Source organism: Somniosus microcephalus, chromosome 17 (assembly GCF_052327205.1).
Source record: "Somniosus microcephalus isolate GS21.2 chromosome 17, FLI_Smic_1.0, whole genome shotgun sequence".
Classification (NCBI taxonomy): Eukaryota; Metazoa; Chordata; class Chondrichthyes; order Squaliformes; family Somniosidae; genus Somniosus; species Somniosus microcephalus.
Window position 1 is genome coordinate 33,255,577 of NC_141003.1, and position 22,862 is coordinate 33,278,438.

The window sequence follows — 22,862 nt, forward strand, 5'->3', positions numbered from 1 at the left end:
GCATTTATGGAAGGCACGTTTACAGTCTTCGCTCCATTTCCAAATTACTCCCGTTTGTAGCAGTGCGTTAAGAGGGTGCAGAACCATTGACAAGTTCGGTAAAAATTTATGACAGTAATTTATTAATCCCAGGAACGACCTTAATTGAGAGACATTTTCAGGCGCTGGGGCTTTTACGACCGCTTCAATTTTTTCAGGTGACTTTTGCAACCCTTCTTCATTAATGACATGGCCACAATATGATATTTGTTTCTGGAAAAATTCGCACTTGGGGTGATTTGCTCGTAGGCCCCGTTCTCTCAGCCTCGTCAGCACCTTCTCCAAATTGGCAAGGTGCTCGTTGTCGTTTTCTCCTGTTACAAGGATGTCGTCCAGGTAGCATTGAGTCCCTGGAATCCCTTGCAGGACTTGCTCCATAGCTCTTTGCCAGATAGCTGGAGCTGATGCTACTCCGAAAACCAGTCGATTGTACTGGTACAGGCCTTTGTGTGTGTTTATCGTGAGATACTTTTTAGAGGCCTCCTCAACCTCCATCTGTAGATATGCCTGTGCCAAGTCAATTTTGGTGAAACGTTTCCCTCCGGATAGTGAGGCAAAAATATCTTCTATCCTCGGAAGAGGATACTGTACCGTGTGAAGAACCGGGTTTACAGTCACCTTGAAGTCTCCACAGATGCGAATTTTTCTCTGTTCTTCAGATTTATCATTATTCAACGTTTTCTTCATGACCGGGACGATGGGTGTTGCCCACTCGCTCCAATCTACCTTGGATAACACACCTGCTTTTTCCAAATTCTCCAGCTCTGCCTCGACTGCTGGACGAATTGCGTATGGCACCGGCCTTGCCTTAAAAAACTTGGGAATTGCCGCTTCTACTTTTATTGAGGCGGTGGCGCCTTTCAGGGTTCCTAGTTCCTGTTGAAACACTTCTTTGGCGTTAGCCAAGATTTCTTTCAATCGTCCAGGTATGGCGTCATCATTTTTTTTCTTACTGGTCACCGTCAGTGCCTGAATGGAGTGCCAGTCTAAACGTATCTTTCTGATCCATTCATGTCCCAACAACGGTGGACCACCATCTTGCAGAACGTATAAATACAACTTCTGTATTTCCTTGCGGTTGTATACAACAGGCACCCTTATTTTCCCTCTAGGGTATACTTTCTGCCCCGTATATGTCAAGATAATGGATGTGTCTTTCAAAGGTATATGCGGAAATAGCCGCTCATAATCCCGTCGACTTATGACGGTCAGAGCTGATCCTGTATCTAGCTCCATTTTAACTGGGGACCCCGCTATCGTGAGGGTAACCCAAATGGTCTGGTAATCTTCTTTGGCAATTACATTATGTAATTTGAGACAGCTTAGTCTCTTGTTTCCGGAGTCGCTATCGCTCTTCTGGTCTTCGGAGCTACTGTCCGTCATCATTTGTACCTTTCTGTACTTTTCCTTATTGACCTTTTTACTGTCAGCGGATTTTTTTCCAGATCGGCATACACGTGCAATGTGTCCCATCTTTCCGCATTGCCTGCATGCTTTGTCCTTGAACCAGCAGTCCCTCTGGTCATGGGTGGATCTGCCGCAGCGATAACATCTCTCGAAACCGTGTCATTTCATGGGTGCCGAAGTCCTGTGGCTTTTGCTGTATCTCTGCAGCTCCTCTTGCTGCTGCTTCGTATGATACAGCCACACTGAAAGCCTTGTCCAGTGTCAAATCTTTCTTAGAAAGTAGTCTTTTTTGTGTTCCTTCGCTTAGGAGACCGCAGACGAATTTGTCTCGTAGAGAATCTGCCAGTCCTGCCCCGAATTGGCAGTGCTTTGACAGCTTTCGTAATTCGATGAGGTAATCAGCGTTACTTTAATTCTTGTGCTGATTCCTCCTGAAGAATTTGAATCGTTCCACTATCAGCAGCGGTGTTGGGTTTAAGTGCTCCTGTAGGGTATCAACAATCTCCTTAAAATTCTTGTCCATCGGTTTGGCTGGAGTGATCAAGTTTCATAACAGCCCGTATGTCCTTGCGCCCATCAGATTTAGAAGTACCGATGCCTTTTTATCATCCGCTACTTCATTCGCCTTGCAATATACCTCCACTCTTTCCACATATGTGGTCCAATCCTCCATATCACTATCGAAAGCAGTAATATTGCCAGTCTTAGGCATCCCGAAAATCAAAAATGGAGCCTCCCGCGCTTTTCCTTCTTCCCTGCCAAGTCAAGATGGCGCCTCCCGCGCTTTCCCGCCGCTGCCGCCAACGCTGTTCTCTGCGGTATTTCTATTTTTTTTTATTTACACATATATTTTAAACAGTTTCTCCGTCACTTGGAGAATCGTTCCCGTCGGACTCTCTGGGACTTTCCCCTCCCTCTGCTCGGTCCGGACGCCGACCTGCTTTGCAGCGCCGGCCATCTCCTGAGTGCTCCACCCTCTGTCTCTGTTTGCTTCTGCTTTCCGACTCGCTGCCCGGCCCCGCTGCAGAGCCACCCGATCGAGCCCCAGCCCACCGCCCAGGAAGGATCAGTGCACTAACTGCCACCAGCCCGTTTAGCTGGTGAAACCACAGTTTTTTGTTTTTTTTTCTTTGACCTTCGTCTGAGGAATTGATCTCCTTGAAGTGCTGCCGAATTGCAGGTAAGTTCGTTTCTAACTCGTCGCCACTGTTGAATCCGTGTGTTAATGGAGACACGGAATGCAGGAGTTGATTTAACAAGTGTTTACTGAACGAAGTCTGGAGGTGAACTAACTATACAAGACGCTATACAGGCTTATATACCCGAGTGGTCACTACCTGTACTACAGTACACAGGGGCTTCAAAAAAATAGTTCCTCTTAAAGGTACATACACTACAACTATTTTATTTGAGTTGTAATGGCTGCCTGCCGCATGGTGCGGGGTGATATTTCCAAGTGCCTGTGCGGCGCCTGCGCACTACTTTCCCAGCATCGTAGTGCTGCTACACTTGATTTGAGTGTTAGTACGCTTGTACAATGTAGTCCTAACATAACTATGTAATATCCCTCTTTCCCAACAAAACTAATTACATCAATTTTCTATTTTACAATGTTTCCAGTTGAATAACGTTAACAAAAATACAGAACGTGAGCTTTCTTTGCTCAATTTATATACAGATATTTGTCCATGTTGTTTTACTGTCCTGTGCGAATTATAATTGTCTGTATAATTATTCGTGATACCGCTCAGGTGGTTGTATGTTACTCCTCCATCTTGTGGACTTGGCTGTAATTATTCCTTTCTGCGGTGTTTTGGTGTGTTCTTTTCTTGTTGCCGGTGCTGTCGTGTTTGGCTCTGGAGAGTGCATGTTTGCAGTTGTTGTATTTGAGGTGTTTGTTTCTGGCGTTATATTGTTTTCCGTGTCTGGTACCGTAACTGCTGTTAATGTTGTCCGCTGTTTGACAGCTTCCGGTGAGGGTCTGATATGGATCCTGTTTCGCCTGTATTGGTTTCCAGGTTCTGTCTCTACCAAGTAAGATCTTGGAGCATCAGCTTTTCCAATAACCTTGGCTGGACTCCATGTTCTCAACAACAGATCTTGTATATGCACTGATTGCCCATTTAGCAGCTCCGGTAGTGCTTTTGCATGCTTGTTATAGTGTGTGCTTCCCGTAGCTTGTGTTTCCATCAGCTTCTGCCGAATGTCCTCTTGGTCCTGGGGAGGATATATCTTGGCTGGTAGAGTTGTTTTGTATTTTCTACCGTTTAGTAGTTCTGCTGGTGATTTCGAGTCTGCTCTCAAAGGTGTCGATCTGATTGCTAAAAGGGCGAGTCTTGGTCTTCTCCCATCTCCTTGCTTTTAATGAGAGCTCTTTTGACTGTTTGGATCTGTCTTTCAATAAATCCGTGTCCCCTCAGGTAATGTGGGGATGAGGTAATTATTTTAAATCTGTATTTTTCAGCCAGTGCTCTGAATTCGCTGGAGGTGAATTGTGTCCCATTGTCGCAGATGACCTTCTCTGGGATGCCCTGTTCTGCGAATAAGTTTTTCGCAATTTTTGTGATTGTTGTGGCTCTCATGTCGTTCATCCTTCTGAGAAAAGGAAATTTTGAGCAGTAGTCTGCCACTATCATGTACCACTCCTGGTTGCACAGGAACAGATCTGTTCCGACCGTGTGCCATGGTCTCGGGGGTACTTCCATTTGAATCATCTCCTCCTTCTGCTGTGTGTTTCGGTATTTCTGGCATATGCAGCATGTGGAGACCATTTGTTCTATGCTTTTGTACATGCCTATCCACTACACAGCTGATCTGGCTCTTAGTTTACATTTCTCCATCCCCATATGGCCTTGGTGTATTAAGCGGAGAAGTTCCGTTTGCATCGTTTTTGGTATTATGATTCTTGAGCCAGCAAGGAGTACACCGTCCTCCACCGAGATGTCGTCTCTGATTGTCCAGTACTGTCGGATTTGGTTTTGGACCTGCTGGACCTTCTCCGGCCACCCGTATTACCTGTTGCATGAGCAGTAGCAACTCCTCTTTACCAGTCTCCTCTTGAATTTGGCTAAGCTTTGTGGGAGTAATATTAATGAGGTGGTGTATTTTTACTGTCAGGCCCTTCATCTCGTGTTTTTCGTGTGGTGACAATCGAGACAATGCATCTGCCAGTGCCATTTCTTTTCCTGGCCGGTATTTTAATTCGAAGTCGTAACTTTGGAGTTTTAACAGTAATCTTTGCAGTCTTGCTGGGGCCTTGCTTAGGTTTTTCTTGTAAATTTGTTCGAGTGGACGATGGTCACTCTCTACCTCGAATTTTCTTCCGTATAAGTAGGTGTGGAACTTTTCGCATCCATATACTACTGCCAATAGCTCTCTTTCGATGTTTGCGTATCTTGTCTCTGCTGATGTCAATGGCTTCGATGCGAAAGCTATTGGTTTTCCTTCCTGCACGAGGGCTGCCCCTAGCCCCCTGGTAGAGGCATCTACCTGTAGGGCGACAGGTTTTTTTCTATCGTAATAAGACAGGCTGGTTTCTTTACATAATAATTCCTTTAGGTGTTTCAAGTTCCTCTCATGGGATTCTGACCATTGGTATTCGGTGTCTTCTTTTCGTAATTCTCTTAGGTTCGCTGTGTAGTCTGACATGTTCGGGATGAAAGAGCTCATAAACTGGACCAAGCCGAGGTAGCTTCTCAGCTCCTTCTTGTCGTTTGGAGGTTTCATCTCCGCTATCGCCTCGACCTTTTCGGGATTAGGCTCGACACCCTCCGGTGTGTAGATCATGCCAAAAAATTTGCATTTCGTACTTTTAACGATGTACTTCTCGGCATTCAGCTTGATGCCAGCTGTTCTGGTGCGCTCCATGGCCTCGTGCAAGTGCACGTCGTGGTCTCTTTCATTTGTTCCGTAAACTTGGATGTCATCAGCGATTCCAATGGCTCCTTCACAGCCTTTGTATGTTTCATCGATCTTTTGTTGGAAGATGTCTTGGCTGACTTTCAACCCGAATGGCAGCCGCAAGAATTTATAACGCCTCAATGGTGTATTAAAAGTCGTCAAGGTTAGTTGATTCTTCGTCCAGTTTTACGTTCCAGTAGCCGTTTCTGGCATCCAGTTTGGAGAAGACTTTGGCTCCTGCCAGTGGTGTGATTTCTTGTAATGTTGGTGTGGGGTAGTGGTCCCGTTTTATTACCTGGTTTAAGTCTTTGGGGTCCAGACAGATTCTGAGCCGCCTGTTCGGCTTTTCCGGTACCACAATCGAGTTTACCCAGTCTGTGGGTTCAGTGACCGTTGCAATTATTTCTTTCTCTTCCATTTCTTTTAGTTCGGTGTATAATTTTTCTTTTAGCTCGATGGGTATTTTTCTTGGAGCGTGGATGACGGGTTTTACCTCTGGATCTATTGTTATATGGTACTTGAACTCCCCGAAGCATCCTATAGTGTAATCAAAACACTCTGGATACGTGTCCATCAAATGTTTCATGTCCATGATTTGTGGACGATTTTCCAGTGGGGTGTTGCTGTCGACTTTCAGTGATGTTTGTTAGTTTGTGGTTTACCGAGATTAACTCCAGCTTCTCGCAGCTGTTTAATCCCAGGCTCGCCGGTCCCTCGGAGTCAGTCACATAGAACATGCAGTTGATTTTTCTGCTTTTGTGTGTTCCGAGTTGTCTGATCTCGCTCCCCCCATACGCTGTCAGCGTGACGTTTGCTTTTAAACATCCTCTTTTCGGGTATCTATCTTCGCCCAAGTTTTCGGGGAAGATCCTCTGGTATAGCCTCAGTGGAAGGATGTTGCTCTGAGCTCCTGTGTCCAACTTTACTTTTAGATTGACGGTTGTGGGCTGTCCTTCGATCCTCTTTTTAATCTGGATGATAGTGTGCCATTCTTTCTTTGGGGTGCTTTCCGCTCTGGACGTTTCATGTAAGAGAACCTTTATGGTTTCAATGTTCAGAGCTTTGTCGTACCCGCAGTCTTCGTCATCTTGCTCACCCATGGTATGGATTTTGTTTTTCTTTTGTTGGTTCTGCTGTCCACCTCTGCTTTTGGTGTGTAGCCCCTCTCTTTTAGCTCTGCACATCTTTTGCCAGTGGTTTGCTTTACCACACGTGTTGCAGCTTGTTCCATACGCTGGGCATTTTCTTCTGTCTGTGTAGTCGTGTTATCTTCCGCAGTTTCTACACGTATTCTTCCCGCTGTCATATACTTGTTTTTGCGTGCTGTGCTTTTCGCGCACTGCATCTACTCTGTGATCCGGTTCGGGAGTTGTCCGCACGTCAGCCGTATGACTATTCAGCGTTTTTATCTGTTGTTTTGTGGCTTCGTGAGCCCTCGCTGTATCTATGGCTTCTGATATTCCGAGCTTTTCTTTTCCTATTAGTTCTTTTTGCACTTCTGTATGTGCTGATCCCCATATTAACTGGTCTACCAGCCTTTCTTCTAGTTCCGTAAACTTGCATTTGCTGGCTTCGTTTTTTAATCTCGTCAGGAAATTGTCAGCCGTTTCACCAGGTTCCTGTCTTAAGCTTTGGAATTTATACCTGTGTATGCGGTGGTTTGATTTAGGCTCGAGATGGTTACTGAACTTTTCATAAATCTCCGTAGGGTTTGTTTTATCCTCTTCGGATAAACTCCAGCTGTTAGAGATCTAAGCCTTTTTCTCCCGCCCACAGTAGAATGTAGCTGACTTTTTCCTCATCGGAGCCGCCTTTCAGGAAACTTTTAAATGTAAGCTCGCATTTTTGCTTAAATTTCCAGAAAGCTTCCACGATATCGTCGGCTTCCCAGTTCATGATGGGGAGCATATTCGCGGTCAGTGCATTGGACGCCGCCGTTTTAGCTGCCCGTACGATTCGCGGTTAAAATGCTGCAGAGTTTACTTGTAAATTTCTTTCTTCAATCTGATATCGTTTTTTTATGTAAGTTTTACTCACTTATACCGCTGCCACCATGTTATGTCTTCTAGCACTCATAGTGCTTTGTAAAGACGCCTCTGGACTCGGTAGTTTGTAATTATAAACTACTATTTTATTTGAGTTGTAATGGCTGCCTGCCGCATGGTGCGGGGTGATATTTCCGAGTGCGCTGTGCGGCGCCTGCGCACTACTTTCCCAGCATCGTAGTGCTGCTACACTTGATTTGAGTGTTAGTACACTTGTACAATGTAGTCCCAACATAACTATGTAACAACTCCAGACTGAGGTTCAACAACTAGTGACCCCTTGTGACAAAAGGTCATCGACCTGAAACGTTAACTTTGTTTCTCTCTCCACAGATGCTGCTTGATGTGTTGAGTATTTCCAGCATTTTCTGTTTATATAACTAGTGTCAGCATGCTATTCAAGCACAAAGCATTACATCAGACATCAGTCCTGCTCTCATTTGATGCCCAGACGTATACTTCAAAAAGCAGGTTGCGGCTAATTTGGAGCAGGACCACTGGCTGACATTTCCTTCCTTTACACAGTTGCCCAGTATTCCTATTACTGCCCTAGCTGAGATCATGCAAACTGAGCACAAGTGAGCAATCCACTCGGAGAACTTTCAGATCTATATGACTCAGCAACTTATTGGATAAACTTCCTGAACCCAGAGGGAAGAGAGGAGAGGAAAAGGTAAAGGAGCAGCTTTACGTGTTTCTTTCTAAATTCACCTCTTTTTAACTTGTCTCTCTCCTCTCAATTTCCTCCCCCTTCCAATTTTATGCATTTAATCCAGTTCTAAGGTCAGCTTGCATTCAGGCCTCTGTCAAAGCTGCTCTTCAGAACCCACTGAAGAAGTATCTGAAGTTCGTGGTAACTCTTACCATTTGGTTTCCTCTACCCCCACCCAAAAAAAAAAAAAATCAGGAAGTGCCTGGCTTTCATTCAGCACCTCCGCAACTATACAGCTGACATCAGGAACTCAGTTTGTGGATCCCATCACTTCATGAAGCAACACACTATTTTGGAAAACATTGTTTCCTGCAACATTACAACTTACCCCCTCCCCAAGCACTCCATTTCATCATTTACCTCCCCCTCCAATTTCGCTCCGGAAGGCTCATTCTATACACATTTCTCCCCCTAATCGATCAATTTTTCCACAACCTACTGCTCATTGTCTACAAGTTAATAGGCCTCAAGTTAATAGGCCTCAATTTCCATATCTACCTAGTATAGGCACCCATCCATTTTAAAACCCGATAATCCCGTTTTCAGGAATGACTGCCCTTTAGTTTCAAGAAAACAAAAATAAGAAATAGTATGGGCGTCAACTATGTATTATAAAACTGGTATTATTACACAATTTAAAAAAAAAAATTTTTTTATTTTTTTATTAAAGTCAGCCCTCCTGGTTTAAAACCAGGCACACCTTTAACTGGTCAGTCCAATGTCCTCCTGCTGAAGAATTTTAAATGCTATGAACAAAGCTGTCAAAATTGAAAAAAATCAGAGACATGCAGGCCTAGATATTTTGCCCATTAAGCATGATTAAAAACCTAGCAGGAAATGTTCAGTCATGAGCCATAGACCAGACACAATTTGTACCCAAAAAAGGGCTAAAAATTAAACTACATTGGCCACGTGGATACAAAAGATGACCAAGTGGTATTGTTATCCTCATTTCTTCTTTTCCCATATTTGTCTTTCTCTGTACTTCTCATTAGTCGATTTGGCTGAAAGATTTCAGAGTGCTTACTTTCACTTTGCCTTGCAAAAGAAAACAAGCACCTGTCTTCAGCAAAAAAAAAGAAAAATGTTGGGAATACCAATACAGGAAACTTTGGTTTATCCGGAGGTTGTATGTCCAAAATACTCGCTCTAACGGCAAAAATCAGGAGCCGTTTTCTGTAAGTTATTTTAGATCTCGTTCTTTTTTTTTCCCCAGTCAGCCACTGCAAGGTCTGTAGCTATAGCAACAGCTTCAGCTAGAGACGCTTGCAGCTGCAGCCAACTCTTTAGAAGCTGTTGCTAAGCAACAGTGTTTGTTGTCAGATACGGAGATGAAAACCTCCATATGCTTCAACATTAACTTTGTATGTCTGGCAGTTTTGATAAATCGGCAACACGCCGGTCCTGTCGGTGCCGGATATCACAAAGTTTCCTGTACAATCAAAACAGACAGAAATTGTGATATTCTGTGCAACACTCCCAAATACAAGTGAGCTATTAGACCCAACTGTGAACAGCTTGGTTTAGTTCATAGCACTGTCAGCTCAGAATTAAAAGATGGTGGGTTTAAGCCAACTCCAAGACAACTTAATGGGTCATTTGTTGCATTGCTGATCGTAAGATTTTGCCGTGTGAAAATAGCTATTGCATTTGCCTACTTAACAAATCACTCCATTTCAAATTCATTATATGCAAGTATAGGTACTCTGAAATGTAATACAAACATAACCTTTCTTTTTTGACTATGCATCAGATATACAATTTTTATAAAAGGCATCTGTCTCGGGGCACTTTGGGATGAGAATTTAAATACACTTTTTTTACAACTCTGCATACAGTGCAAGGCTTACAGCTAAAAGTAGGCAAATACCTTAATAATTCATAATGCATAAGGCTGGGACAAAAGTCAGATCAAAATGTCAACTTTTATAATGGTTATATAGATTGTTGTAAATTTTTGGTGTTTTTTTTCCATTACAAGATAAATCAGATTGATAGAACTTAATTAATGTTGTCCACTAATAAATATTCATGTTCAAAAGCTCATCTATGCACTGAACAGCTGTGTGGATCACATCCTCAGCACAGTCAGCTTAAAATATAACAAATGTTCTAACAGGAAAACTTGACAAGAGAATAAGACAGGCTATTTGCCTGGTTAAGGTGGATTTTAAATGGCTTTCTTTTTATATACGATGCCAGGTACATCAATTGACATTTATTCAAACACACAAGTATTTATATAGCGCCTTTAAAGTAGTAAAATGTCCCAAGGTGCTTCACAGGAGTGTTATAAAACAAAATTTGACACCGAGCCACATAAGGAGAAATTAGGGCAGGTGACCAAAAGCTTGTTCAAAGAGGTAGGTTTTAAGGAGCGTCTTAAAGGAGGAAAGAGAGGTGGCGAGGTTTAAGGAGGGAATTCCAGAGCTTAAGGCCTAGGCAGCTGAAGGCACGGCCACCAATGGTGGAGTGATTAAAATCAGGGATGCTCAAGAGGCCAAAATTAGAGCGCAGATTTACAATGCCATCTTCTGAAATGTGTAACTATCAAAACACGTGGGAATTTTTCTGGTACATACATCACTCAATTATAAGCCTTTAAACAGTTCCTAGAATAAACGACACTTTGATTTTACACTACATACCTCCAGCCATTCGTTTCAAGGTAGCTAAATGCGCCATCAATAAAACTTGCAACGAACTGTCCTCCAGTAATGAAAAGGGTGTTAACGGTAACTAGTCGTCCTCTCAGATGGGAAGGTGCAGCCTCTGCAATGTATACTGTTACTGTCATGGAAGCCAGTCCTGGGGGAAAAAAAATGGAACATGCAAAACTGAAGCCATCATATGCAATGTATACCTTATTTTCATTTAAGAGTTAAACTGCAGTAATTTGAGGTAGAAATAACAGTGAAGCCAACAGCGCTCACCGTTATTAACTTGTCAATCCGACAGCAACTTCCAGTGACCGCACATGCGCAGTTAAATGTGGAAATGTAGAAGTTGCTATTCGAGACGCCCTGCTCCTCCAAAAGCTGCGTGATAATGGTATCTCGACATCTGACTCACCACTCAAATACATTGAACAGCGTGAAGTCACTGTACTTAACTCATACAGACTAAACGCGCCAGAAAAAGTTAGGGCTTGTCCATTCCAATCTAAGTTTAAGTACCCTTTTAATGGCGTGATGAGACTTAATTCTGCTAAACAACTGACACTTCCTGGTTCAAACTCTGCACAATTCTTCAATCTGATTAGTTAAGGAGATACAGTTGCTTGCCCTGTTCACACAGGTTCCAGATGTCCTGTAGAGGGCACAGCGTTTTTGGATAGCTGGCTAATTGGAAATTCCAGTGCAAAAACCCCACAAAGTCTACGGGCAATTGCAAGTGTAACGAATGACGACCACAAAATCCAGCCCAATTGCTCAGAGAAGCAAAAGGCACGATAGCCAGAACTGCCTTTCTGTTCTGGGGTTCGTGTTCTTATGATTATTGAGTAGGAACAAGTAACCAGCCAACTTAATAGAGACGTTCACCCATCTAAATCAGAACAATTTATAATTTTTTTTAAGCCTCTATTAAATTTCCTCAGTTTTCTCAATTTTTAATTCATTCTCGGGATATGGGCATTGCTAGCAAGGCCAACATTTCTTGCCCATCCCTAGCTTAAACTACTACAGTCCTTGAGGTGAAGGTGCTCCCATAATGCCGTTAGGTTGGAAGTTACAGGATTTTCACCCAGCAACCGTGAAGGAATGGCGATATATAGGTCCAAGTCAGGATGTTGTGTTACTTGAAGAACTTGGAGGTGATAGTGTTCCCATGCACCTGCTGCCCTTGTCCTTCCAGGTGGTGGAGTTCCCGGGATTGGGAGGTGCTGTCGAAGAAGCCTTAGTGAGTTGCTGCAGTGCATCTTGTAAATAGTGCCAGTATTCCAAGTTTCTAATCCCTGGCATCAGACAGTATGATCTACACAGTATGTTCTGTGGCTTGCACGTCATTTCTAGAATGTGGAAACCAAAACTGCACACTGTAGTCTTTGACCCAATCATTGCCACACACAAATTTATTACCAGTTTACTCTTGCACTCTATGGCCTTATTTATGAAACCCAAAATACTATGGGGGAAAAATTCAGTTGGTTGCGCCTCCCGTTAGCGCCTTAAGAGGGTGCCAAGTGGGGCGCAAAGCAACTAGCGCCCGGGCGCGGCGATGTTTGTGCCGCTCGCGAAATTAGCTAGACATTTTGTGGCGGCGCTAAACACTTACTACCATGATCTCCTGCGCCAGCAGTTTGTGACGTCATTCGACTGCGCAATGCCCCATTAGCACCCCGGACCGGATATTGAGTGGCGCCCCCTGCCTTACCACCTGCCGCTAGCAACGACAGGTTGAGGGGAGCGTTATGCTGTCAGAAAGGGACTAGGGGAGCGCTATGTAAAGGCGACCGCTTCCTGCCTTTTTTTGTCGGTGACATTTTTGCACCACGCATTCAGAGAGAGAGAGAGAGAGAGAGACACACTTCTGGAGAGATTCAACGCCGTGTGAAAGAGTTTTGAGTACTGAGCAACACTTTGCAGGTTCATTTTGATTTGCCCTTCCTTGCTTCACCAGCGCTGAGGTAGCACCTCGCTCCTCGGCCTTTGCGCCTGAAGACAGGTGTGAAGCGCCTGATTTAGCGCTCCAATCACCTCCAGGGGCGATAAAAGCCAAGTTTGCTGTCGGAGGTGATAATTAGCGCCAGGCGCTAAACTTTGCGCACCGCCAATAATGGCGCCCCAGATGGGGCGATGCCAAATTTTCCCCCTGAAGGGCTTTAAATTATGGCTTCATCTTTCAGGAAATTATGTATTTGTGCCCCCTAGATCTCTGCTGTTCATCCACGCCTTTGAGCATCTTTTCATTAAATGTACAATCCAATTGTTAATTTTGCCTTCCAAAATGCATCACTTCACACTTCTCCACATGAAGCTGTATCTGTCTCCCATTTCCACTAACCTTTCATGCTGTCCTGCCATCTTTTACAGTCCAGCTCATTATTTGTTACCCCCACCCCCATTTGAATCATCAGCATGTTTGAATATCATGTTATATATGGACTTGGGCAGAGGGAATTCACACATGCACACACACATCAAGCGTGGACCACCTGGGGTACACCACTTCCAACTCTTCTCCAATACAAGCAGTACCCATTTACCATAACCTCTTTCAATTTGGCACTTTACAGCCTTCTGGACTCAATAGAGTTCAACAATTTCAGATCATAACCTTTGCCCCTATTTTTTCATATGGCAGCTATTGATGATTCTGCCATTCCCATTTACCCCTCATCTAGACTCATCTTTTGTTTCTGAACTTGTCCCATTACCATCTCCTTTTGCCTTGCCCCCTTGCACCATCATCCCTTTCGTCTTTTAATCTCTCCTGCCTCCCATCCTATCACAGACCTTACTTTTGTTCTTTCCTTCTCTCCCCTTTCCCTGCCTCTGCACTTGCTTAAAACCTGTTGCAGCTCTCATTTTTTCCAGTTCTGACGAAGGGTCATTGACCTGAAACGTTAACTCTGTTTCTCTCTCCACAGATGCTCCCTGACCTGCTGAGTATTTCCTGCATTTTCTGTTTTTATTCCATCACCTTTTGTTTCCTGTTGTTCAACCAACTTTCTATAAATGCAACGACATTTCTTCTGCCCCATACTATAATTTTATAAAATTTAACAAGCCTCTTGATAAACTGTATCAAATACCTCTCCTGCAACAGGACATAGAAAGATTAGCAGAATGGGCAGACAAGTGGCAGATGGAATTTAATACAGAAAAGTGCGAGGTGATGCATTTTGACAGAAGGAACAGGGAGAGGCAATATACACTTAATGGCACAGTTTTAAAGAGTGTGCAGGGACAGAGGGACCTGGGAGTTAATGTGCATAGGTCCCTGAAGGTGGCAGGACATATTGAGAGAGTGGTTAACAAAGCATATGGGATCTTGAGCTTCATAAATAGAAGTATCGAGTACAAAAGTAGAGAAGTTATGCTGAACCTTTATGCGTCCAGTTCTAATCACCACACTTTAGGAAGGGTGTGAAGGCCCTTGAGAGGGTGCAGAGGAGATTGAACAGAATGGTTCCAGGGATGGGGGATCTTCGCTACAAGGACAGGTTGGAGAAGCTGGATTTGTTTTCATTTGAGCAAAGGAGGTTGAAGGGTGATTTGATAGAGGCGTACAAGATTATGACAGGCTAGATGGGGAAAGGCTGTTCCCACTTGGTACAAGGACTAGGGGACACAGATTTAAGGTTTTGGGCAAGCGATACAGGGGGAATGTGAGGGGAAACTTTTATACACAGCAAGTGGTGATGACCTGGAATTCGCTGCCGACAGAAGTGGTGGAAGCGGAGACACTCAATGTTTTCAAGGGGAGACTGGATAGGCACTTGAGGGAAATAAACTTGCAGGGCTACGAGGATAGAACGGGGGAATGGGACTAACTGGATTGCTCTAGAGCGCGCCGGCACGGACTTGATGGGCCGAATGACCTCCTTCTGTGCCATTATGACTCTATGACCTTCCAAAAATCCATGTACATATCTACTGTATTTCCTTCACTGATCCAGATAAAAGACCCAAATAAGGTGTGAAGGAAAGAAAATGGGAAAAAATTGGAGAGAAAAGTGTAAGCTTACTACTCTTAAATGAAAAGCACGACTCAAGCAGAAAATTTTGCTTCAGAAAGGTTTACTTAGTGTAGTAGTGTAGTTGCACAGTAACTTATGTCAACCGTGAAAACATTACGGGCAGGATTTTCATTCAGGAGGCGGGACTACAACTTTCGGGGTTGTAGTCCCGCCTCCATCGAGATGCGGCCAATCCACGCAATTTTAACTTGATTGACCTTGTTGAGCCCGCCCAGCGGGTTCAGCAGGCCAATTAAGGGCCACCCGGCAACAGGTGATGTCACAGACTGAAATTTCATGTGTCAAGAAGTTTTGACAGATGAAATATCAGCATTTCACAGCTGTTTGAAGCTGTCAAACACTGAGTCTTACTTCTAACATGAATCCTTCTCCACAGACTCCGTTAGAAATCTCACCTGCACAGAAAGCTGCAGGCTGTCACTTCTTACAGTTCGCAGCCATTCTGCTTTCTGTGCCGGTGAGATGAGGGACTCCCGGAACCTAAAGGAAGGCTGAAAAGAAAATGTATGTAAAACTTATTTAATCACTTTAGACACACCAAACACACTTACCTTTGCACTCATGCACACATCACTCACCTGAACACCGACATCTCGACCCCTCCAACCCGACGGCCCGCCTCCTCTAACTTGGCGTGGTTTGGAGCCGTCGGGAATCCCACACTTCAACCTTAAAAATAGGGATTAGGCTAAAAACTGCCTGTTAATTACCTGTTAACAGGCAGTTAATTCGCACGAATTCCTTCCTACCTCGGGTAGGCAGGTCCCAGCGCGGGGCGGGTACCCGCCTCTTTTGAAACTGGCATGGAGGCGGGTTTGTGTGCGGGACCCCTGATTTCGGGATTTTAACACCCCCGCCCCCCCCGCACGCCTCCAAGGCCCAATGAAAATCCTGCCCTACGAGTGCACAGGAATATCCTCTAAATAAATTACACGGTAAGATCGTTCTAACCTCGAAGTATCAAAAATGTGATTCTTCCAGTGCCTTTGACTAACTACTGCAGCCGGCAGCACATTTGCTCTAATCTAATTTTTCCCTGCAAGGATTGAAACATAGTCAAACCGTGGGAAAAAGTTACAACTGTTTTTGACGCACTTTTAATTTGTTCATGGCTGGAGGAAATCAACAACCAGGTTGCAGAAAGGTATATATTTTTTTAATGCAATATGACTACTAAATTACAAAAACTTAAAAAAAAGACAAACTAGCCAAATCAGGTTCATGTTAAAAACAGAAGTGGCTCAATAACATTCATCATATCGAGTCGGACTGCAAAATGTGAATTGTAGTTCCCAAAAGAGAGTGTAGGAATGAAACTAGCAGACTGCACAGTGCACCACTCTTGTGGTCTGATGTCCCATTCCTGCTGAACAATCTCTCAAAATATTTTAATTGGAATCTGACGATCCAGACAGATTGCATTGTAAAATAGATTCTTGCACAACCATTAACAATGTGTCATACTCTTACTGCAATGCTGAACTTTTACAGTGTCAAAATAAAGTAGTATTATTTAGCATCTAAAATTATGGAACAAGTTATTTAACTGCAATTTGAGGTTTACTTTGTTTTCCTCAAAAAGTGAATTGTGTGTGTTTTGATGCACACACAATAGTGGTAAAATTCTCTGTGCTAAAAATTATTTGTGCTAAACAGGGATCATGCTCAAAATTAGATTTCAAGGCAGATAGATTTGTATGGTTTAGACTGAAATTGAATAATGCCAGTTCATGTTTATCTTCTTGGAAGCTTACTTGAATTCCAAGTTCATGGTAGGATTTGATACTGCACTGAATGTAGTTTTCCTAATAGATGGGAAGTCATTAAAAAATTGGTAATAAATCTAGGTTCATTATGTGCAATGAGCGAGTTAAAATTTCTGCGATGACTTGTTTGCTGTCAAAAATAAACTATGCAATAACCAACAAACCGATTTTTTTTTTTTTTTTTAAATCTTCCATTTGAAAAAATAGCATAAATATATAACAGTGCTATCAGATTCAACCTAACAGTTATTTTATCCATGAAAATAACAATATGAAGTTCGATTCAAATTATTCAGCTGAAAATGAAACATTTTATAGCATTGTTACAGCAACTATAACAAATTAATTTTATTGAAAAAATCTAACAGAAATTAGAGAAAGACAGACTTGCATTTATAACCACCTTTCACCACCTCAGGTTTGAAAGTCTCCTTTTGTGGCGCAGAGGCAAACCATGCCAAAAAAAACTCCTATTTAGGAGTCACGCTTGATCGCACCGTCATATAGACATCTCCAGAATCGTGGGAAGAAACTAAAAAGTAGGGTCAACTTGATCCAGAAACTTGCCGAATCCACATGGGGAGCAGATGCTCAAACCCTCCAAGACAGCACACGCCCTGGTGTACTCTACAGTGGAGTACAGCTCTCCGGCATGGCTATCAAGTCCGCATATCAAATCCGTTGATGTCCAGCTGAATTCTAACATGAGAATTATCACCGGTACGCTTTTATCGACACCAAAACTTTGGCTGCCTGTGCTTGCAAACATCGCACCACCACACCTATGCCGTAAATATGCAATCTCCAGAGAATACAACCACTACACCAGCAAAGGCCAACTTGAACAACCGTCTCAAATCTAGAAGGCCATTTTGGACCGTCGCCGAAGCCCTTCGGCGATCTCCCCTCAGCCTTGATGACCGATGGCGAAATGCTTTGAACAACTGCGACATACGGAATGGATTCCTTATAGAGGACCACATAGTACAACCTGAAGGATCAAACCTTCCTCGCAAACAGTAGACAACCATCAACCGCCTCAACCAGTCATGCTAGATGCTGCCACCTTCTCCATAGATGGAAGATTAAAGCTTCCCATCATGTGACTGTGGCGCTCTTAATCAGACCCTGGAGCACATCATTGCGCACTGCCCTCAGAGGAAATTTGCAGGCAGCCTACAAGATATCCACGCTGTCACACTTTGGCCTGGATATCCAACTTAGATATTGACATTTGATTTGCTTTGCTACTAACTACAAAAGACGACAACCTCAGGACGTCGCAAAATAATTCACAGCCAATGAAGTACTTGTGATGTGTAATCATAGAATGATACAGCACAGAAGGAGCACATTCGGCCCATCGTGCCTGTGCCGGCTCTTTGGTCGAGCTATTAATCCCACTCCCCTGCTCTTTCCCGACAGCCCTGTAAACTTTTTTCCCCGACAAGTATTTATCCAATTCTCTTTTTAAATGTTACTATTGAATCTGCTTCCACCACCCTCTCTGGCAGTACATTCCAGATCACAACAACTCTGTAAAAAAAAAATGTTTTCTCATGTCGCCTCTGGTTCTTTTGTCAATGACCTTAAATCTATGTTCTCTGGTTACCTATCCTTCTGCCACTGGAAACAGCTTCTTATTTACTCTATCAAAACCCTTTAGGATTTTAAACACCACTATCAAATCGCCTCTTAATCTTCTCTGCCATAAGGAGAACACCCCCAGCTTCTCCAGTCTCCCCACAAAACTTAAGTCTCGCAGCCCTGGTAACATTCTCGTAAATCTCCTCTGCACCCTCTCCAAGGTCTTGACATCCTTCCTAAAGTATGGTGCCCAAAATTGAACACAATACTTCCATCACCCTTTCAGGCAGTGCATTCCAGATCACAACTCGGTGTAAAAAAAAAATCCAGCTGAGGCCAAACCAATGTTTTATAAAGGTTTAGCATAACTTCCTTGCTTTTGTGCTCTATTCCTCTATTAATAAAGCCAAGGATCCCATATGCTTTTTTAGCAGCCTTCTCAACTTGTCCTGCCACCTTCAAAGATTTGTGTGCATATACCCACAAGTCTCTCTGTTCCTGCAACCCTTTTAAAATTGTACCATTTCGTTCATATTGCCTCTCCTCATTCTTCCAACCAAAATCTTTCACTTCACACTTTTCTGCGTTAAATTTCATCTGCCAAGTGTCTTCCCATTTCACCAGTCTGGCCATGTCCTCCTGAAGTCTGTTACTATCCTCCTCATTGTTTACTACATTTCCGACTTTTGTATCATCTACAATCTTTGAAATTATGCCCTGTATACCCAAGTCCAAGTAAGTAATATATATCAGAAAGAGCAGTGGTCTTAATACCATCCCCTGGGGAACACCACTGTATACTTCCATCCAGTCTGAAAAGCAACTGCTCACCACTACTCTCTGCATTCTGTCCCTTAGCCAATTTTGTATCCCTGCTGCCACAGTCCCTTTAATCCCATGGGCTTTAATTTTGCTAACAAGTTTATTATGTGGTACTTTGTCAAACACTTTTTCAAAGTCCATATAAACAACAAGCAGCAGCATTTATATAGTGCCTTTAACATAGCAAAATGTCCCAAGGCACTTAACATGAGTGTTAGCAATATAAATTTGACACTGAGCCATAGAAGGAGATATCAGGACAGATGTCTTAAATGGGCAACCCCTTATTTTGAAACAGTGACCCCTAGTTCTAGATTCTCTCACAAGAGGAAACATCCTCTCCACATCCACCCTGTCCAGACCCCTCGGGATCTTATATGTTTCAATCAAGTCACCTCTTACTCTTCTAAACTCCAGCGGATACAAGCCCAGCCTGTCCAACCATTCCTCATAAGACAACCTGCCCATTCCAGGTATTAGTCTAGTAAACCTTCTCTGAACTGCTTCCCACGCATTTACATTCTTCCTTAAATAAGGAGACCAATACTGTACACAGTACTCCAGATGTGGTCTCACCAATGCCCTGTATAACTGAAGCATAACCTCCCTACTTTTGTATTCAATTCCCCTCGCAATAAACGATAACATTCTATTAGCTTTCCTAATTACTTGCTGTACCTGCATACTAACATTTTGCGATTCATGCACTAGGACACCCAGATCTCTCTGCATCTCGGAGCTCTGCAATCTCTCACCATTTAGATAATATGCTTTTTTATTCTTCCTGCCAAAATGGACAATTTCACATTTTTCCACATTATACTCCATTTGCCAGACCTTTGCCCACTCACTTAACCTATCTATATCCCTTTGTAGCCTCCTTATGTCCTCTTCACAATTTACTTTCCTACCTATTTTTTTGTCATCAGCAAATTTAGCAACCATACCTTCGGTCCCTTCATCCAAGTCATTTAAATAAATTGTAAAAAGTTGAGGTCCCAGCACTGATCCCTGTGGCACACCACTCATTACATCTTGCCAACCAGAAAATGACCCATTTATGCCTACTCTGTTTCCTGTTAGCTAGTCAATCTTCTATGCATGCCAATATGTTACCCCCTACACCATGAGCTTTTATTTTCCGCAGTAACCTTTGATGTGGCAACTTATCAAATGCCTTCTGGAAATCTAAGTACAGTACATCCACCGGTTCCCTTTACCCACAGCACATGTTACTTCCTCAAAGAACTCCAATAAATTGGGTAAACATGATTTCCCTTTCCCAAAACCATGTTGACTCTGTCCGATTACCTTGAACTTTTCTAAGTGCCCTGCTATAACGTCTTTAATGACAGATGTTAAGCTACCTGGCCTGTAGTTTCCTGCTTTCTGTCTCCCTCCCTTTTTGAATAAAGGAGTTACATTTGCTATTTTCCAATCTAATGGAACCTTCCCCGAATCTAGGAAACTGTCTCACTGGCCACTTCTTCTAAGACCCTAGGATGAAGTCCATCAGGACCCGGGGACTTGTCAGCCCGCAGCTCCAACAATTTGCTCAGTACCATTTCCCTGGTGATTGTAATTTTGTTGAGTTCCTCCCTGCCTTCCATTTCCTGATTTACAGCTATTTCTGGGATGTTATTTGTATCCTCGACAGTGAAGGCCGATGCAAAATACCTGTTCCATTCAACTGCCATCTCCTTATTTTCCATTATTAATTCCCCAGACTCACTTTCTATAGGACCAACACTCGCTTTGTTAACGCTTTTCTTTTAAAAAATATCGATAGAAACTCTTAACATCTGTTTTTATATTTCTAGCCAGCTTTCTCTCGTACTCTAATTTTTCTCTCATTAATCTTTGTCATTCTTTGCTGTTTTTTATATTCTGTCCAATCTTCTGACCTGCCACCCATCTTTGCACAATTATATGCTTTTTCTTTAAGTTTGATAGTATCTTTAACTTTTTTAATTAACCACGAATGGTGAGTCCTCCCCTTGGAATTTTTCTTTCTCGTTGAAATGTATATATTCTGTGTATTCTGAAATATCCCCTTAAATGTCTGCCACTGCAACTCTATTGATCTAGCCCTTAACCTAATTTGCCAGTTCACTTTAGCTAGCTCTGCTTTCATGCCCTCATAATTTCCCTTATTTAAGTTTAAAATACTAGGCTTGGACCTACTCTTCTCTCCCTCAAACTGAATGTAAAATTCAATCATATTATGATCGCTGCTACTGAGGGGCACCTTCACTATGAGGTCATTAATTAATCCGATCTCGTTGCACAATACCAGGTCTAGTATAGCCTGCTCTCTGGTTGGCTCCAGAACGTGCTGTTCTAAGAAACTATCCCAAGAACACTCCCACAAGTGACTTCTTGCCATTATCATTTCTCATCTCTACCCAAACTGCTTCTACATCCTGGTTTCCTGAACATAGGTTATTCCTCTCTATTGTGCTAATATCATTAATTAACAGAGCCACCCCCCTCTACCTTTTCCTGGCTTCCGATCCTTCCTAAATGTCATGTACCCAATCTATGTCATCCTGCAGCCATGTTTCTGTAATGGCTATCAGACCGTACTTATTTATTTCTATTTGCACTATAAGTTCATCTGTTTTGTTTCGAATGCTATGTGCATTCAGATGCAGAACCTTTAGTTTTGTCTTTTTATTATTTTTGTAACCTCTAACCTCATCTGTTGATTTACTCTTAGATTTGTACTCTCTATCCCTTCCCATCACGGTCTGTTTATCATTTCCCATATTAATACCTTTCTCTCTTGCCTTCTCTCTACTCTTTGATTTACCACATCTTTCCAAATTTGATCTTCCTTTGTGCTAGATATGACATCAACCAGTAAAGAGATTTTCCTCTGATTCACATTGACTTCAATTTTACTAGGTCTCCTTGAGGCCACACTCAGTCAAATGCTGTTTGATGTCAGGGACAGTCACTCTCACCTCACCTCTGGAGTTCAGCTCCTTTGTCCATGTTTGGACCAAGGCTGTAATGAAGTCAGGAGCCGAATGATCCTGGTGGAGCCTAAACTCAGCATCAGTGAGCAGATTATCGGTGAGTAAGTACCACTTCATAATACTGTCGATGGCCCCTTCCATCACATTGCTGATGATTGAGAGTCGGCTGATGGGGCGGGAGTTAACCGGATTGGATTTGTCCAGCTTTTTGTGGACAGGACATACCTGGGCAATTTTCTACTTTGTTGGGTAGATGCCAGTGTTGTAGTTGTACTGGAACAGCTTGGCTCGAGGCACGGCTAGTTCTGGAGCACAAGTCTTCAGCACGACAGCCACGATGTTGTCAGGGCCCATAGCCTTTGTTGTATCCAGTGCACTCAGCCGTTTCTTGCTATCACGTGGAGTGAATCGAATTGGCTGAAGACTGGCTTCTGTGGTGTTGGGGACGTCAGGAGGTGGCCAATATGGATCATTAGGGTTGCGAAGGGGTGGAAAGTTTCCGGTAAATTTCCAGAAATTTTCCACGGGAAGTTTAGCTTGGGAATTTTTCCCAAAAAAGCACATGCTAACATAATATTGTTTTTTTTTGTATTTCTTTTATTTATTTTTTCCCCCCCCCCATAGGTCCTCTCTTAAAATTACTAACAGATGGAATCTTAATTATTAAGGAATTTCTTAATCAATATACAGGAAACTTTGGTTTATCCGGAGGTTATATGTCCGGAATACTCGATCTAACAGCAAAAGTCAGGAGCCGTTTTCTACAAGTTTTTTTTTAGTTCTCGTTGCTTTTTTTCCCCCAGTCAGGCACTGCAAGGTCTGTAGCTATAGCAACAGCTTCAGCTAGAGACACTTGCAGCTGCAACCAACTGTTTAGAAGCTGTTGCTAAGCAACAGTGT

At 43.0% G+C, this 22,862-nt stretch overlaps 1 protein-coding gene across 2 annotated transcripts in view; it reads right to left on the minus strand.

Moving 5' to 3' along the window:
• The window catches only part of LOC147105623 (proton myo-inositol cotransporter-like), a 227,407-nt gene that overhangs the window by 194,848 nt on the left and 9,697 nt on the right, over nucleotides 1-22,862 (minus strand). For both annotated transcript variants that reach the window (XR_015081535.1, XM_086010171.1), the window contains exon 2: nucleotides 10,752-10,911. Coding sequence is in view for 1 of the 2 variants with exons in the window: in XM_086010171.1 (XP_085866297.1) it covers nucleotides 10,752-10,911 (160 nt within the window). In the remaining variant the exon portion in view is untranslated. The remainder of the gene's footprint in view (nucleotides 1-10,751; nucleotides 10,912-22,862) is intronic.